The sequence below is a fragment of the Equus quagga genome, chromosome 9 (assembly GCF_021613505.1).
Source record: "Equus quagga isolate Etosha38 chromosome 9, UCLA_HA_Equagga_1.0, whole genome shotgun sequence".
Taxonomy (NCBI): Eukaryota; Metazoa; Chordata; class Mammalia; order Perissodactyla; family Equidae; genus Equus; species Equus quagga.
Window position 1 is genome coordinate 64,287,060 of NC_060275.1, and position 20,372 is coordinate 64,307,431.

The following is a 20,372-nucleotide window of genomic DNA, read 5'->3' on the forward strand; positions in this document are numbered from 1 at the left end:
AGTTCTGACCCATGGTCGCTTGATAACATGGTCAGATAGTCTATCTGTACCAAGATACAATGGAATTCCAGGAGCTTTTTTTAAATATATGTTTCCATAAATATAGACTTTCTCCATAACCCAGAATAATCCCACAGGGAGAGAGTCATATTTGTTTGCTGAAAGAAGCCAGTGGTGACTATGGGGAAATTTAATGCCAATGAGATGGATGTAACTTCACATTCCAAGTCGAAAATGTGTTAACTCTCACTTATATATTCAATTTCATTTGTCTTAACACTTTATTACTGTCTTTCAAACACACTCTCAGTCTCCCTTGATCCAGATTAAATTCCATTTTCTGTCATTACTTGAGGGCTTATAGCCCCCAGCTCCCTTCCCCCTTATTCTTCATCATATTTGCTTTTCTGAATCACAGACTGGTTAAACACAGCTCTTAACACACTCCATACCAGCACCTATAGATCTTACTGTTGGAGGAAAAAATACAATGTTGGCTACTGTTTCCCTGTATAATTGTGCTCGCTAACATCAGGAGTGCCTTCCACACTCCCCAGGAATCACACTACGTTCTCAGGTCCATGTCCTGTTCCTGTATTTTAAATGACTTTTCATACTGAATTACCTCTTCTCAAACGTTCAAAACAATTTTCTCCATCTTCATTCTGAGCTATTGACCTTAATCCTACTTGTCAGAGAAATGTTTGAAGTTCTCTAAGAAGAGATGTTCAGATTTCCTAGTACCCACCATTTGCATCTGTGCCTATGTGTTCTATCTATTCTCTTTTTACAATAAAGGAACTGTCTGCACTTTTGTCAGAGCCACAACCCTACTCTTGTGCACTAGATACAGTTTCAGTCTTAACAGCAAGGATCTCACTTCAGCAATACTCCTTTCTCTCTCTGTACTACCATGTTTTCACCCTTTAATGAAAAATCCTTTTCAGAATAGGAATATTCTCTTTTCTTCTCTTCTCTTTTATTCACTCACATTGCTTTACCTAGCCTCTATAGACAGGTAATTCTCAGTTGTAAATATCTCTAGTTCAGAGTTCATCCCTAAATTTGACTCATACATACTAGTACCTACTTGGTATTGACACTTAGAAGTCTGAACATTTTCTAAAGCCAAATAGTGCAAAACAATATTCTCATCTCTCCATCCCTCCAGAAAGATTATTTTGTGCTTCTCAAATAGTTTTCTTATCTCAGAAATTTCAAAGGAAAAACTGTTGAAGTTAATTTTGACTCTTTTCTTTGTATAAATTCCACCCATCAGCAAGTCTTATCAGCTCAAATTGTACTGAAATTTGATCCTTTCTCATCATCTTCAGTCCTTCTCTCCTTAGTAAAGACAAGCCTGTTTTTATCTTGATTATTACAGTATCTTAAACACTGTCTTATTAATGTTTCTTTCACTATCCTATATTATCTTCTCAACACAGTGAAGTCTTTTCAAACAAATATAAACCAATTGTGTTCTTTTTGCTCATCCATTGTTATACTAAATCACCAAGATTAACTGTTAAAATTGTTATATTTCTTCTTAATCCTAGGTAATTTATCTCTCTCCAAACCCCAAACCCCATGCCACTTCAAATGTTATTCATATAACTGTACAATTGCTCACTCATATACTCTTTGGATATACAATTAGATTTCCAACACTCCCATGAAAATTCTTCTTTCAAAAAATATTCAAACTCCCCCATAGCATGTTTTCAATCTTTGCTTTTTATCCTTTTTCTCTAAGCCCACTTATGTTAGGGTTCTTCTTTCCAAATTCCACTTATCTGCTAATAAATCAGGTAAGAGAAGCATAATGTAATGAATCAGTTGCATTGTAATTGGTTGGTCTTTCAAGGAAATGTATATGGATAATTTGACCTGGCTTTTGTTTACACTATACTTTACAAAGAATCTCTCATACAATAATTCTTTTGCATTGCAAAGTTTTAAAATTCATATTTCATTTAATGCTTATTTCAATTTTTCTCTTCCACTAGTATAAGTGTAAATAACTATGTAACCATCTACTCAAGGTCTGTTTAATAGATTGTAATCTAGTAGTTTAAGTTGAACTAGACTAGAATGGAGTATTTTGGGATAGAATATTGTAAGATTAAATTTAAATACATTTACATGAGTGACACCAATGGCATAAACTAAGGTACATATGTAATCAACAAAAGCCATTTTTTTTTCTATTGGTCCTTTTGTTTTCCTAAAACTACAAATTGCAGACATTGTTATTATTAAGAGAAGCAATGCATCTTGAGAGTAGGGCTTGGGCTAGGAAAATGATGAAATTTATATCATTTATATCAATTAAAATATGTGTAGCTATGATACATTAAAAGAAAGCATTGTCAAAACTGTAGAAGTTTATAAAAGCAAATGTTGACTTCTTGCTCACAGTTCATGTCCACTGCAAGTTAGTTCTGGCTCTTTTCCATATCATCTATATTTTAGGAAGAACTTTTCTCCAGAATGTTGTTGGTTGTAGGTAGAGAGAGGAAAAAAAGAATACTGAACTACAGGATGGCTCTCATTCTTCTTCTTGGAAGGTCTGCATACTAATCCTGCTTCTTCTCCATGGGCCAAGACACTTCACATAGCCATGACTAGGTTCAGCAGAGTTGAGAGGTATAATATTATGATATCAATTAATACAATAACCTTAATATTGCTTTAGATAAAGGATGAGCATGTTATTTTTAATTTTTCTTCCTTTTCTTGATAATTATGATTCTCTGACTTTCCAGAAAATATCAGCTAATTGGGAGAGATCTATAAATTGTACATTTTTATACATGCTTTCCTTGTGGAGTTTCTCTTGCTTTGATATTTCTTTAGCACCCAAACCTACATGTCCTCAACATAAATGCCCTCATGGTCTCCAGAAATCTTCCCTCAACTCCTCTCCTGGACAGCTCAGGTTAATCCTCTATTTCAATCTTAAACATCTATTCCATAAAGAAAGTTGCCTTATGCCAAATACTGTGCTAGATCTCCCTATTATTTGATACAATAGCTATTTGTATCCTTTGAAAATTAATCAAAATTTTATTAATAAACTATGCTATTATTCAACTAATATGAATTTTTTCATCACATGGTAAATCCTATGAATTCAGAGACGGTGATGTTGACTCTCTCTGTACTTGTCAGATGGTAGTTAGTCCATTAAACTTAGCTTAATATACTGGTATTTGGAACATACTACTGGAAAATATTTAATATTGGTCATTTCCAACCATTGGTCATTTACTTAAGAAACAATAATTCAATTTATTGCCTTGCCCAAACACAGTTCTTGTTATTTAACTGTGATTGTGGCATTTCAGCATTCATCTGTGTTAATGAAAATTTGAAAATAAGTTGAATATATGTTTTGGATAAAGGTCAATGAATAAGACAATCCTTCTCTATTTCATTAAATAAAACTGTACCTTTATTTTCAGTTATACTGAACCTCTTTCTCATATGAGAATTTTTTGTCTTACCTATACCACTCATTTGTGTGATATTCTGCTTGCTAATTGGCTTTTCTGTCTCTTTAGGTCTATATAACTTAGACATAAGAATTTGTGTCTCTGAGTTGAAGTGTAAGCTCTACTCCTGTCTCTCTTGTGAGCTATGACCTTTTTTAACCTACACAGCTTCTCTGAGCTCTAGTTCCTCCTGTTTAAGGTGAAGATCCTAATTTAGATGATTTGAATCTAAACTAATACCTAGATCAATAACTCCACGTGAGAATCAAGCAAGATGGCTGAAAAAGTTTCCCTTTCTCATACCCCTTACCTTAACAACAATAATTTAGAATCCATCAATGGACAAAGGTGCCTTTGTAGCAGCTTTGGGATCCAGGTATGAAATTTTAAGCCTGGTGGACCCCAAAACTGAGAAGAACCACTTTGAGAAGACAGGCCTGCAACTAGGCACCTGGCTCATTTCTGTGTTCCCAGCTGGAGATCCAGAAACAACTCCATGCCCCTGAGGACTTGGCTACAGCCATGTTTATCTTTGGTTCTGTCACCAGCACCATATGCCAAGGGACCCAAGAGGACTCTCACCCACCTATGTGTCAGATAACAGGCATACAAACCCTGCTTCTCGTGGTGGACACTGAACCAGCTCAAGTCCATCTTGACCACCAACCAGGAACCCCTGGAGAACACCTATTTAGGCAATAACCTACAGATAAGAGAACCTTTGTTTAAGTACAAGAATCCAGCACAAAAGTTCAAGCACACTGTTGAAGTGAAAAAAAAAAGAAAGAAAAAACATGATTGTATGCATGGAAAAGAGTAAGATTAACTCTATTCACATCGACCCGCCCCAAAGCAGCATAGTTCAGTGCCAAGAGAACACTTCTTGGCTCATAATTTCTCGTGCAAGAGGAAGTGAGAATATGTGAGTGGGCAGCTGGCTTCTCCAGCTATGTAAGATGCTTCCAAACTAATGCATTTCTCTCTCATCCCACCCAGACTACTGAAGCATGATCTGCATGACTGGGGGGTGGTGAGCAGCTGGGAAAACAGTAGACAGGGCTCAGGATGGAATGTATCAAAGGGATGCACTGATCCCACTGACTGCATCTCAGATCCATTGGGAGGCCTACCTATGTGCCACTGTAGATGTGTCACATTGGATTCCCCCAAATGGCCCACAGGCACCCCAGGGCTCCACATGCTTCACTGACACATACTCCGACCCTATGGTTGGCTCCTTGTGAGCACTCCCAACAGTGCTGAGAGTGAGCTTTTGCAGATGCCTAGTGAATACACATAGAAAGCCTCCTCAGTTCTCTAGGCTTGGGAGAAAGCACAAATTCAAGCATTCAGCACCACCCTAGGGAAAGCCTAAGAGAGGCTGTCAGCACCTGGCCTGGATTTGCAGGATTCAGAGGAGGCATACAAGCTTAAGAAATTTGCCACAAGTTGGAGCAAGAAGTGTAGAACCAATGACTAATAGGAAAAGTCTAGAATGCATCAGAATCACTAGCAGGGAAAACAGAAGGTATTTCCCTCTCCAAGTCGGTAAAGACTGGAGGAGATTGCTTTTAATTCCTATGCAAACAAAGAAATACAAGACTTCAAGGAAAAAGAAAAATCAAGGAAAGATGACACCACCGAAAGAACACAATGATTTTCCAGAAGCCAAATCCAAAGATATGGAAAACTGTGACATACCCAACAAAGAAGTCAAAATAGCTGTTGTGGGGTCAGCCTTGTGGCGCAGCAGTTAAATTCGCACATTCTGCTTCTTGGTGGCCCAGGATTTGCCGGTTCGGATCCCAGGTGCGGACATGGCACCGCTTGGCAAAAGCCATGCTGTGGCAGGTGCCCCACATATAAAGTAGAAGAAGATGGGCATGGATGTTAGCTCAGAGCCAGTCTTCCTCAGCAAAAAGAGGAGGATTAGCAGTAGTTAGCTCAGGGCTAATCTTCCTGAAAAAAAAATAGCTCTTGTAAGGAAGTCTAATGAGCTGCAAGAAAACACACAAGAGATTCAATAATCAGGAAAACCATACACAAAATAAGAAGTTTAGCCAATGGATAAAAGTCATAAAAATTTAAAAAAATGAAATTGTAGAGCTAAAAATACAAAGATTGCAGTAAAAATGCACTAGAGAGCATCAACATGAGAATAAATCAAGAAGAAGAAAGAATCTGTGTAGCAGAAGACAAGAAATTTGGAATTATCCAATCAGAGGAGAAAAAAGAAAAAAACAATGAAGAAAGACAACAAAAATTATGAGATATCATTAAAACAAACATTTGAAAATCATTGGAGTTCCAGTAAGAGAAGAGAAGGAGAAGATGACAGAAAGCTTTTTTAAGGAAAAAGTGGCCAAAAATTCCAAAATCTAGGCAGAGATTTAGACACCCAAGTTGATGTAGTTAATTGGTTACGCCAAAACTTAAATCCAAAGTGCTCTTCTCCAAGACAAATTTATAAACTGTCTAAAATAAAAGACAAAGAGAGAATTTTAAAAGCATTTATAGAAAAAAAAAAAACTCTCACAGAAGGGAAACTCCATGAGGCCATCAGCAGATTTCTCAGCAGAGACCTTGCAGATCAGGAGAGAAAAGGATGGTAGATTAAAAACGCTGAAAAAAAGAAAACTGCCAACTAAGAATACTTTATCTAGAAAAATCGACCTTCAGAAATGAAAGCAAGTTAAAGAGTTTCCATAACAAACAAAGGCCAAGGGAGTTCAACACCACTAGAATTGCCTTAGAAAAAAAGGCTGGGGAGAATTCCTCAAGCAAAAATGAGAAGACATTGATTAGTAACATAAAAACGTGAAAATACACAACACATTGCTAAAGATAAAAATATAGTCAAAATAAGAATGCTCAAATGTGCTGATGCTCTAATATGGTGTTGTGTTAACCACTTAATTATAGAATAAAAGCTTAAAAAATTTAGTAAAAATACTATTGCTATAATAATGTGTTCATGAATTTGCAATATAAAAAGAAAGAAATTGTGAAACCAAAAACATAAGAGAGGGAGGAGTAAAAGGGTAGCGTTTTTGTAAGTGAATGAAGTTAGTGTAAAATAGAAACTTATAAGTATTTTCTGTAAGCTCCCTAGTAACCACGAAGTAAAAACCTACAGTAGTTACAAAAAAAGGAAGGAGAAAGAAATCAATCAAACTACTATAGAAAATCATCAAATCACAAGGAAGACAGCAAGAGACAAGGAAAGGAGTAAAGTGACTACAAAACAGCAAGAAAGCAATTTATAAGACATTTTTAGTAAGTCTTTATAAGACTTTATTAGTAAAACACACAAGGTGCAGAGTGAAGGGAAGGAAGAAGATATTTCACGGAAGTGATAACCAAAAGAGAGCAGAGGTAGCAAACTTTTATTGGACAATGTAGGCTTTCAACAAAAAACTGTGAAAAGAGACAAAGAAGGGCATTATATAATGATAAAGAGATCAGTTTATAAAGGGGATAAAATAGTCATAAATATATATGCACTAAATCTGACCACTAAAATATATTAAGAACTACAAAGAGATCTGAAGGAAAAATAGATAAAAATAATAGTAGGGAATTCAAAATCACACTTTCAACAATTGGTAGATCATCCAGACAGATATCTATAAGGGGACATTGGACATGAGCTATCCTTTAAACAAAAAGACCCTCTAGACATATACAGAACATGCCATCCAACAGCAGCAGAATATGCATTCTTGTCAAGTGCACAAGGAAAATTGCCAGGATAAATCATATTTTAGTTCACAAAATACATTTTAGGAAGTTTGGAAGACTGAAATTGTGCCAAGTATCATTTCTGACCACATGGTATAAAACTAGAAATAATTAATAGGAGAAAAACTGGAATATTCACAAATATATGATAATTTAACTACATACTCCTTAACAATCATTGCGTCAAATAAGGTATTCTCAGGGGAAGTTTTTAAAAATCTTTTGAAAGATCAATGAAACTAAGAGCTAGTTTTTAAAAATGTAATTGAAATAGATAATCCATTAGCTGGAACAACCAAGCAAAAAAGGATATATGAATCAAATAAATAAACTTATCAATGAAAAAGGAGATATTACAACTGATACCACACAAATAAAAAGGATCACAAGAAACTACTATGAATAATAATACACCAAAACATTGAAGAACCTGGAAGAAATGGATAAATTCCTAGAAACATACAACCTACCAAGACTGAATAATGGAGAAATAGAAAATCTGAACAGGCCAATTATAAGTAAGGTATTGAATCAGTAATCAAAACTTCTCAACGAACAAAAAGTCCAGGACCATATTGCTTCACTGGTGAATTCTCCCAAATATTTAAAGAAGAATTAATATTAATCCTTCTCAAACTCTTCCAGAAACAGAATAGAATGGTACAATTCCAAAATTATTTGACAAGAGCAACATCTGAATTATACCAAAACTAGATGAAAACATTACAGGAAAACTATAGATAAATATTCCTGATAAATAGAGATACAAAAATTCTCAATAAAATATTAGTGAACCAATTTCAACAGCACATTAAAAATAATAGTCACCATGACTAATTGGGATTTATCCCTGGGAGACAAGAATGGTTAGACGCATGCAAATCAACAATTGTGATACGCCACATTAATAGAATGCAAGATAAAAATCACATGATTATCTAATAGACACAGAAAAAGCATTTGACAAAATTCAAATTCTTCTCATAATAAAAATTTTCAACAAACTGGGTATAAAGAGAACATGCTTCAACATAATATAGGCCAGATATGACAAGCCACCAGCTAATATCGTACTCAATGGTGAAAGGCTTGAAGCTTTTGTTCTAACATCAGGAACAAGAGAAGGATACCCACTCTCAACAGCTTTGTTCAACACAGTATTGAAAGTCCTAGCCAGAGAAATTAGGCAATAAAAAATAAATAAAATACATCCAAAACAGAAAGGAATAAATAAAATTTTCTCTATTTGCAGATGACATGATACTATATAGAGAAGACCCTAAAACCAGCCCTCCCAAAAAACAGAATTACCAAACAAGTTATGTAAATTTTCAGTATATAAAATCAATATACACAAATCAGTTGTGTTCATATACACAGTCAACTATTAGAAAGACAAGTTAGGAAAACAGTCCCACTTATGATAGCATCAAAAATAATAAAATAGCTATAAATTGAACAAATGAGCTGAAAGATACATATATACTGAAAATTATAAGACAATGATAAAATAAATTAAAGAAGACACAAATAAATGGAATGATATTCCATGCCCACAGATTGGAAGAATCAATATTTTTAAAATGTCCATACTACCAAGAACTATATAGATTAAATCCAATCCCTACCAAAGTCCAATGGCTTTTTTCCAAGAAATAGAAAAACAATCCTAAAACATGTATGTAACCAGGAAAGACCCTAAGTAGCTACAGCAATCTTAAGAAAGAAGAAAAAAACTGGAGGCATCACTTTTTCTGATTTCAAAATATATTACAAAGCTATAGTAATCGAAACAATATAGTCATGGCATAAAAACTGTTGTAGATTAATGGAACAAAATAGAAATCCCAGAAATAAACAGCCTCATATTTGTTGAATAAATTTATGGCAAAAGAGCCAAGAATATACAATAGGAAAAGAACAGTCTCTTCCATAAATGGATTTGGAAAAACTGGACAGTCACATGGAAATTAATAAAAATAGACCACTATCTTAAACCATGCACAAAAATCAACTCAAAATGGGTTAAAGAGTTGAACATAAGACTTGAAGCCATAAAGCTCCTAAAAGAAAATATAGGGGATAAGCTCCTTGACATCAGTCTTGCCATTGATTTTTGGATGTGACACCAAAAGCAAAGGCAACAAAAGCAAAAATAAACAAGTGGGAGTACATCAAATTAAAATCACTTTTGCACAACATAGGTAATGATCAACAAAATAAAAAGGCAATCTATGAAATGGGAGAAAATATTTAAAAATCATATATCTGACATGGGGTTAATATCCAAAATATATAAAGAACTCATAGAACTCAATAATAAATAAATAAATAATCTAATTTAAAAAACAGGCAGAGAATTGAATCGACATTATTCCAAAGAAGACATACAAACAGCAATAGGTACATGAAAAGGTGCTCTCCATCACCAATAGCAGGGAAATGCAAGTTAAAACAACAGCACCTCAACATCTGTTAGAATGGCTATCGTCAAGAAGACAAGAGATCACAAGACATGGCAAGGATGTGTAGAAAAGTGTGTACTGTTGGGGGGAATCTCAATTGGTGGAGAAATTATGGAAAATAGTATAGAGATTCCTCGAAAAATTAAAAATAGAATTAGTATATGATCCAATAATCCCACTTCTGGGTATACATCCAAAGTAAACAAAAATCATATATCCAAGAGATATCTGCACTATTATATTTATCGCAACATTATTCACAATAGTCAAGATATGAAAGCAACCTAAGTGCCCATTGATATATGAATAAAAAAGATATGGTATAAGTATATACAATGGATTACTACTCGGCCATGAGATATAAGGAAATTCTGCAATTTGTGACAACATGGATGGACCTTGGCAGCATCATGCTAAGTGAAATGTCAGACAGAGAAAGACAATTACTATATGATATCACTTATATGTGGAATCTAAAAAGGCTGAATTCATAGAAACAGAGTAAATAGTGATTACCATGGGATGCAGGTGGGGGAAACGGGGAGATATTTGTAAAAGTTTACAAACTTCCAGTGATAAGATTAATAAGTTCTGGGGGTGATGTATAGCATCGTGACTATAGTTGACAATGCTGTATTATATACCTGAAAGTTGCTAAGAGAGTAGATCTTAAATGTTCTTACCAAACACAAAAAAGAAGAAATATGTGAGGTGATGGAGATGTTAACTAACCCTCTTGTGGTAATAGTTTTGCAATATGCACACATATCAAATCATTACGTTTCCTACCTTAAATTTACACAATGTTATATGCCAATTATATCTCAATAAAACTTGAAGAAAATAAAGTTCAGAGACAAGGTAAAAAATGTGCTGGAAAATATATAGTAAATGCTGTATTTTATGGAGCAAGTTCTATTTTTATCTTGCAATTTAGTACTATCATTGAGACAGCAAAATTTCCTTAAATGTAGCCATTGATTTGACATTTACTCATAGTGCCATTCTGGGCCAGTCATTTTTATTTACATTAATTTCTCTGAAGCTTTATGATAATAGACATTAAATATAAAAAGTGAACCATCAGTGAAATCCTATCGTAACATACTTTACAGATATGCCAGGTGGCCTGAGGCACACTATTTGCTGAGGGGCAGCATTGAAGACTTCAAGGGTGCCCCAGTGAGAAGGGAGCCTTGCATAGCTTTGTGTCGTGCTCTTTTTGTCAGTCTTTCTGGATCCTGCTAGCATATCAGGCTCCTGTTTTCATAAACACGACACCTTGTATTTGGCCCTCTCATTCAGAAGGCCCTCACTGGTGAAAGTTGTCTAGCTCTGCACGTCTGTTATGAAGGCTAAGGCTTTCTTCTGACATGAGAAGTAAGAAGCGCTTGGTGGATGCATGCTACAGCATGATGAACTTTGAGGACATTTTGCTAAGTGAGACAAGGCAGTCACAAAGGGACTCGTACTGTATAACCCCACTTATACGAGGTACTTAAAGCAGCTAAATTCATAGAAACAGGAAGTAAAATGGTGGTTGCTAGGGATCGGGAGGAGAGAGTAATGGGGTGCTAATGTTTAGTGGGTGTGATTTCAGTTTGCCAGATGAAATGAAGTCTGGAGATGGATGGTGGTGATGGTGGCACAACAATATGAATGTAGTTAATGCCACTGAACTGTACAATTAAAAGTGGTTAAAATGGTAAATCTTATGTTATATATATTTTATCACTGTAATAAAATATTCTATAAAAAAGAACTCTATGATTGCTCATCCTCATTTCAAGAAAGTCTCCATACATCTGATTATTTTTTTAAATTTAGAATTCTCACAGAAATCATGACTATGATTTGTACCTAGTTATTCTATAAAGTTACATTAATTCCATATTTAAAAAGACTTCTAAAAGTCTTTCACCTACTTAGAGAAAATAAGCAAATATCGTAGTCCCAGACAAAATAAATAGCATCCCTTTTAAAATCCTGACTTAATATGATTTTTTTGAAATATATTTTCCTTCATCTAAACTTTATTTTCCTTACTTTCTTCCAGTGCCACTCTTTGTTTATATTTTATTCTTTATTTAATAAATAAATTTCATTTTTTAATTTCAAATTTCAAAATTTTGTTGGAAAAATTAATAGATGTAGTTATTTTTTGTTAAACACTGAAAAATAAATCCACGTACATAACTGTAATTGTATATGTTCTGTCCATTAGAATTCTATTGTGAGTATTCAGATCAATTGGATAGTGAGATTTTTTCCCAGAAGAAGTGATCTCTGGACCATAAATCTCCACTGAATCTCTCCCAGTCTAATTGCTGGGTTGGGATCACAGTCCCGGTGGTGTTACCAGTATAAACAAGCGCCACCCTAAACCTAGGTGTGTTGTCTGCATGAGGAGACCCTGTTCTCCTCCATTTCCTTTCAGATTTACTCACTGTTTTAGATTCAAAATGTAGAGTTTATGGTTACTCCGTGGATTTTACTCTCCTAATCCCCAAATAAGCAATTATATAGAGAAAGTGGCCAAGAATCCAAACTCTTGCATGTTACTAAGAGTGAATCTGCTCCCTTTTCTCCCTCTAGCGTCACTTTTACATTATTTTCCCTAGCAATTTCATTTTTTCCCATCTGTGTTATCCAATATTTATAACTGGCATCACACCAAAGTACTAAAACCAAAGGGATCATCTATGAAGATGCTGGGATCACCCACAATATCAGGTATTCCAAAATATGTGAATTTATGTGACTCGTAATTGTTTAAAGAAGAAATTACAGAATCCTGCATTAGAAAGAACAAGTTGTATCGAGATCTAGAGGTAAACTTGGTGATTGATTACTGCCAAAGATTATAGCGGAATTTAAATATATCCCTAAACTCAACCCATCTCCAATGCAAGTCAAGCCATGTTCATGACCATGTAGGTTTTGAAGCATTAAAATGTAATTTTCTCTTCCAAATTTCCTCCAAATAATATGATGAGGTAGTATTACATCAAATAGATTGCACCACAATGATCACTTGCTTTTAAGGAGCAGACTTTGGTAAACATAAAGATATCAGAAACTGGCATGATTTTATACCAATTGATTAATTTTACTGGATATGAATATTCTCTACAAATCAGAGGAAACACAATACTAAAACCGCTCCTTTTGTGCCTAATCTTATTATACTATAAAGAAAGCTTTGACATTATTCATATAATTATTAGTTGTAGCAAAATATTTAAAGCTTCATTCTTGTCTTACGTAATTTTGATTAGGCATCTCCCAGGTTGGGCTCGGTACCTGGCACAGGATGGACTTTTTGAAAATGCTTTTTTTCAAAAAATGTTGGTAGGGAAGATTGGCCCTGAGCTAACATCTTTGCCAATCTTCCTCTATTTTATGTGGGGCACTGCCACGGTGTGGCTTGATGAGCAGTGTGTAGGTCTGCACCCAGCATCTGAACCTGAGAACCCCAGGCCACCGAAGTGGAGCACACGAACTTAACCACTACACCACCAGGCCTGCGCCTACATCACATTTGTAATAATATAAAGAAATACGTACTGTATATTCCTCAAAATGGTTATTTGGAAGTTTAAGTAAATTAACCACATGAAGTTTAGTCACTTGAGAAAATTAATTTACCTTTAAATTTAAATTTCTGACCAATATTGGGAAATGTGTTATTACCATATCTCTTTTCAACTAGAACCTACAAATATTTCCTATGTGGACAGTTTCATCTTAAGTGTAACACTCACACCACAACTTTTTTTGGTTGTCATTCTAGCGTTCAGTATCTGAGGCCTAACACTCTTGTTTGACCTCTTCCTCTCATTCAAATCAACGGCTTTCCTCTTAAAAATCCTTTTGCTGAATTCCATACATATTGGTGTGTTGTGTTTCCATTTTCATTTGTCTCAAGAGTTTTTTATTTCTCTTTTTATTTTTCCTTTGGCCAATCAGTTGTTCAGGAATGCAATGTTTAATTCCCACGTGTATGTAAATTTTCCAATTTTCTTTCTGTTATTGAATTCTAGATTTATTTTATTGTGATCAGAAAACATACCCTACATTATTTCACTTTTGCTGATTTTATTAAGACTTTTTTGTGGCCTGCTGTATTATCTATCATGGAGAATTTTCTGTGTACACTTGAGAAGAAATGAACGTACTGCTGCAATTGGATAGAATGTCCTGTATGTGTCTGCTGTTAGGTCCATTTGCCCTAAAGTATAGCTTAAATCCAATGTTTCCTTACTCATTTTCTGTCTGGAAGATCCATCTATTGTTGAAAGTGGGGTGTTGATGTTCTGTAGTATTATTGTAGTGTTATGTTACTCTCTTCAGATCTGCTAGTATTTTCCTAATATTTATAGCTGCTCCAATGTGGGGTCGTATATGTTTACAGAATTATTGTCAACTCATCCTCTTGAATTGATGCCATTTATTATTATACAGTGATCTTCATTATCTCTTGTGAGTTGTTGAAATAAATCAATATTATCTGATATAAATGTAGCCACTCTGCCGTCTTTTGGTTATCATTTGCGTGGAATACCTTTTTCCATGCCTTCACTCTCAGCCTGTGTCTGTCCTTAAAGCTGAAGCGAGTCTCATGTGGCAGCATACAGCTTTATGCTCTTCACTTATCCATTCAGCCCTGTACGTCTTTGATAAGAGAAGTTAGTCAACTTATGTTTAATGTTATTATTGATATGTAAGGACTTACTATTGCCATTTTTAATTTTCTTATTGTTTTGTATTTCCCATCTTCCTTTCTTCCTCTCTTACTGTCTTATTTTTATTCTATCACTTTTTGTGGTGACATGCTTTAATTCTTTTCTCTTTATGTTTTTTTGTCTACTAAGGACTTTTCCTTTCTGATTGTCATGAGACTTACATCAAACATCTTATAGATGTAACGTCCTCTTTTAAGCTGATTCCAATTTGACTTTGATCAAATACAAAAAGTCTATAATTTTACTTCTCCCCTCTCACATTAGATGTTATCATTGTTACAATTTACATCTTCTAAACTGTGTATCCATTATCAAATTATCACAGTTATAGTTAGTTTAATATCTTTATGGTTTAACTCTGTACTAAAGTTAAAAGTGTCTTATACACCACCATTACAATATTAGAGAATTCTGAATTTCACTATATATTTACCTTTACCAGTGACCTTATGTGTTCATATGCTTTTATGTTGTTAATTATCATCCTTTCATTTTGACTTGAAGAACTCTCGTTAGCCTTTCTTGTAGTGTATTTTTAATGCTAATGGACTCCCTTCATTTTTTGGGAGGAGGGGAGGAGTGTTTTTATCTCTCCTTCATTTCTGAAGCACAGTTTACCAGGTTGAATATTCTTGGTTGAGTTTCTTTCAGTACATTGACTGTATCCCCCCATTCTTCCCTGACCTGCAAGGTCCCTGAAAAATCTACTGATTCCCTTATGGGAGTTCCCCTATATGTGATGAGTCTCTTTTTTCTCTTGTTGCTTTCAAAATTTTATCTTTGTCTTTTCACATTTTGATTACATTGTGTCTCAGTGAAGCCCTTTTTTCGTGAATCTGGGAATCTTTGAGCTTCATGTACTTGGATGTCCATATCTCTACTCAAATTTAGGAGTTTTTAGTTATTCTTTCCTTAGATAAACTTTTTCTATCCCCCTTCTCACACTCCCGTAATGTTCCTATTCTGTATCTTGATGGAGTTATATAAATTCTGTAGAGTTTTGTTCACACTTTATCCTTCTTTTTTCTTTTAACTTCTATAAATGGATAATTTTAAATGACTTGGTTTTGAATTCACTGATTCATTCTTCTTCTTGATCAAATTTGTTGTTGAAACCTGCCATTGAATTTTCTGTCAACCATTGAATTCTACAGTTATAGGATTTCTTTGCATTTTTATGTGTGTTTTTCTTTGCTGAACATGTCATTTCATTCATGTACTGTTTTCCTGATTTCATTTAGTTGTCTATCTGGGTTTTCTTATAGTTCTCTGAGCTTATTTAAAATAATGATTCTTAGTTCTTTGTCAGTCAGTTCATAGATATCCCTTCCTTTACAGTCAGCTATTGGAGTTTTATTAGTTTCCATTGGTGGTGTCATGTTTGCCATTGTCTTCATGATCTTTGTATCCTCATGTTGGTTTCTGCACATTTGAGGAAGTGATCATCTTTTCCATTCTTGACAGGCCCACTTTGACAAAGAAAGATTTTATCAGTCATTCAAATCTGGTATTTAGCCATGCTACCCTGTAGTATGTATGAGGAGGTGGGAAATTCTGCCGAGTCTCTGGTTGTGCGAGACTAGAGCCAGGACTTTACAATCAGGTAGGACCTCTGCCTGAGCTCCGCTAGGGCAGTCCAACTGGCTGGGCTCCTTGATCAGGTGGGGTCTCTGTCTGGGCTCCCTGTATGGGTGGGGCCACTGGCTTTACTCTATAGTCTAATGGCTTCTTTGAGTGGTCTTGGCAGTAGGGCATAGCAGCTGGCTGAACTTTGCTTTTATGTGGGGCCACTGACTGGGTCTCCTGGCCAGGCGGGGATTCCTGCTGTGATCACTAGCCAGGGAGTGCCACTAGTTAGATTCTGCAAATGGATGAGGCTACAGGCTGAGCTCTATGATGAGGCAATGCTGCTGACTAAATCCTGTTATTGTACGGATTCACAGCCTGGGCTCTACAGTCAACCTTGGTTGGGTTCCTGGCAAGGAGGTACTCTCCAGCCACTGGCTGGACTCTATTTTCAGTGAGGCTATAGATTGGACTCCGTATCTGAACAAAGCTGTAGACTGGGCTCCATGATCAGGTAGGTCCAGTTCATCCATTGAGCCAAGCCTGTGAATCCACATGACTGTAGAAAGGAGACAGCGACCTTACTCAACACATATCCCAGCCTGCAGTCTCAGCTGAATGTGGGTCATAGCTTGAGGCCTCATCATATATGGGACCTCAGTCAGTGGCCCTGCCAAATAAATCACAGCCATATGCCTATATGAGTTTAACATTTCATCATCTTCATTTTATTAATGAATATAAATACAACCAAAATATCATTTTATTTTTTATTTTCTCTTGGCAGTAGCAAAGCTAGAGTAGATTTCACTTTGTGTTCCGTGACTTGCTCCTTTGCAAGGAAATATATATTTTTGCTGTGGATTATGACATGTAGCAAACACATTGGTCCTGATGTCCATTGACCATGTATGCTGAGTATGTGTAAGTCTTCTGTTTTAAGTATTTTTTTCATTTATTTTGAAGTAGATTTAATGTTATTTTATATACACACACAATTATAGATATATACTAATATATACATATATTTCATTTTACACATTCTGCATCTTATTTTGGTTTGATGTCAGGCAATTACACTTTGATAGTAGTTTTTGAATATTGGTTATCATATCTTGAAATAAAATATTTGCATAAAAATAAAAGAAGAGGCCACTGGCTTTGCTCATAAATGGATCAATTTAATATTCAAATATATCAATTGAAAAATAGACAAAATATAAGAATAAGTAAAGAAAAATTTAATAAATGCAAATAACAAATAACTTCAACTTAAAATAAATATTAAAACAATGATTTCACAAATTATATTAGGGGCTAAAAATAATAAAATTTAATTTGCTCATGATAAGTTAAAATGAGTAGCATTCAAACACACCAGGAAGGAGCACTTATTGTACTACAACTGTACTGTTTGCAAACAGTATACATTTTCATATATTTTAGCAGCTAATTCTATTTCTGGGAATATTTAAATTAAATAAAACAAAATATAGGTAAATGCATGCATTTTTTTGTAATTTTATCCATTATAGTAATAAACTGTAAACAACTTTAATGACATATAGTGAAACAATTAAGTAACGTTTGTAACATGATAGAAATGTGTGCAGTCTTGGAAAATAAGGTAATTTTTTAGCTTTTCATATAGGATAATTCTAAAAAGCAAGTTTTGGTGTATATAGTAAGTTTACAAGTGTGTGATAAGATATCAAAATTAAAAAATATATATTTGGTTATTTTAAGAAATTATATTATAATTTGATGATCACCAGCTTAATATTTTTACCCATTATAAATGTAGGCACATGAATTATTGCTAAAGTAGAGATGATAAGTGAGGAATACAGAGATGAAAGTAGATTGTTTAACATCGCTAAGTTGCTTCTCTTAGTGCACTAAGCAGTTAGGAGTGAGCATACTTGGATGAGGATATAGAAGTAAATGTTATTTTTTAAATTTGTGTATGTTTTTTATTTTTCAAACACTATATACTAAAATTTAATGTATTCAAAGTAAATTTTAAAATGGAAATAATAAATAATTGGGTGACTATACGCAGCATTAAACTGTTTCAAAAGTTAATATTTTGATACTTGAGTTTCATTTAAGTGGGAGTGTCTATAAAAGAGAAAGCCAAGATAAACTACTCCTCTGTCATCCCTAAATACTTGTAAGTTAAGCTACAATAATCAAGAAATATGAAAAATAACTGGAAAAGAGGTAAGTAAAGAGAAGAAGGTGGGAAGTGAAAAAGAAACCATGGAATAATGTGTGTGCAAGATTGTTCTCTGGGCGTTTACTTAAAAACATCAGCAGCTCAAACTGTGTGAAGCTAATGCCAGTGTCCAAAACATTGAGTGGCCATCAGATTGGTGCCAATTTGATTCTCTCTGACTCTCCATCCTCTCCACTCAAGATCACCTCTTCAGCAGTTCCCTTCTCTGCCACACCACTTCAGACTTCTCTCCATGCCTAAGATGTACCATCACTACCAACCTCTAAGCTATATTTTCTCCACAGATGTCTGTGTTATTTTTCCTAATGCCAACTCTATCTCTATCTGCCACTGTTTAATTTAAAAATATGTGTTTGAAGACTCTACTCAGAGTATCAAACCCACTCTGATAGAGTCTTACAAGTGAACATCATTAAATCTACAGACATGTCTCTGCTTGAGGAAGAACGAGGGGCAGATGATAGCTGCTTGGATGACGGATGTAAACAAGTGGTCTTTGTGCTGGTGTTTGCACTGGAGCTGTTCCCATTAGAAAGAATGAAATCCGCTTCAAGGAAACCAAAGGAGGAGCCTTTCCTGTCAAAGGATGCACACTGAGGAAAGTGCTGTCAGTCTTTACAACAGAGCTGAATGTTAGTAAAGGGAAATAATCACATTGGAAACAATCACAGCTTACCAATGTTCACCTCATCACTTTCTTTCTCCAGAATATCAATCATATTATGAATTGAAGTCTGCAGGGCAATGGAGGAAAGCAACAATAGCTCTGAAGAGGGATTTCTTCTCCTGGGATTTTCAGATCAGCCCCAGCTAGAGAGGATCCTTTTTGTCATAATTTTGCTCTTCTACATCTTAAAACTTTTGGGGAACACAGCCATCATTTTGGTGTCTTTCCTGGACCCCAAACTCCACACACCAATGTACTTTTTCCTCAGCAACCTCTCTTGTGTGGACATTTGCTTCACTACCAGTGTTGCCCCACAGGTGCTGGTTACCATGGGTAAGAGAGACAAGACCATGAGCTATGGTGGATGTGTGGCCCAGCTCTATGTGGCCACAGGTTTGGGCTCCTCTGAGTGTATTCTTCTGGCAGTTATGGCTTATGACCGCTATGCTGCTGTCTGTCAGCCTCTGCTTTACACAACCATTATGCATCCTCAGCTGTCTGCATCCCTGGCCAGTATAGCATGGCTCAGTGGCCTCATCACCTCCCTGATTCAGTGCTCCCTTACTGTGCAGCTCCCTCTTTGTGGTCACAGCAAACTGGACCACATTTTCTGTGAGGTGCCAGTGCTCATCAAACTTGCCTGTGTGGACACAACTTTCAATGAGGTAGAACTCTTTGTGGCCAGTGTGGTCTTTCTAATTATCCTCGTGTCACTCATCTTAGCCTCCTATGGCTTTATAACCCAAGCTGTGCTGAGGATCAAATCAGCAGCAGGGCGCTCGAAAGCCTTTGGGACTTGTTCCTCCCACCTGATTGTTGTCGTCATTTTCTATGGGACCATCATCTTCATGTACCTTCAGCCAGCCAAAAGCAGCTCCAAAAACCAAGGACAGTTTGTCTCTCTTTTCTACACCATAGTCACTCCACTCTTAAACCCCGTTATCTACACTCTGAGAAACAAAGATGTGAAAGGGGCATTGAGGACACTGACAATGGGAAGTGGTTTTGGTTCAGAAAGGATACATGCATAGGCAAAAGCTTCCAGGCTATTCTTAGCTCATGGGTTATTTGTTCTAAGTACTGATTTCTTGTACAGTGTCATAAAGAGTAGAAAAGAAAGAACTCTATAAGAAGCTAGTATTCTCAAGCCACAATGGTGTTTCATTATTCCCAAACATCCTCATCATGAATTCCAAGACTCTATGTTCTTTCTACAGAAAACTCTTTGCTTTTCCTTAGCCATGCCTTCGACTTTCATTCACAAATTATTTCACCCTGGAGCACTGGTATAACTGGCAAATATCTACTTCTTTCTAAAAGCTTAACTGAAATGTTACCTGAACTCTCCAGCTATCTGGAAACACCATCCACCTCACACTGTGGGCAAAATTAATTGTTTCATATTATATGTTATCATAGAACATAAAACATACTGTATTTCTACATTTTCACATG

At 35.4% G+C, this 20,372-nt stretch overlaps 1 protein-coding gene across 1 annotated transcript; it reads left to right on the forward strand.

The window, feature by feature from the left end:
• Window positions 1–18,988: 18,988 nt before the first annotated feature.
• On the forward strand, window positions 18,989–19,948 carry LOC124245146 (olfactory receptor 2G6). Its single transcript, XM_046672374.1, has one exon. The coding sequence runs from the start codon at window positions 18,995–18,997 to the stop codon at window positions 19,946–19,948; it is 954 nt and encodes a 317-aa protein (XP_046528330.1). The 5' UTR covers window positions 18,989–18,994.
• Window positions 19,949–20,372: the final 424 nt, after the last annotated feature.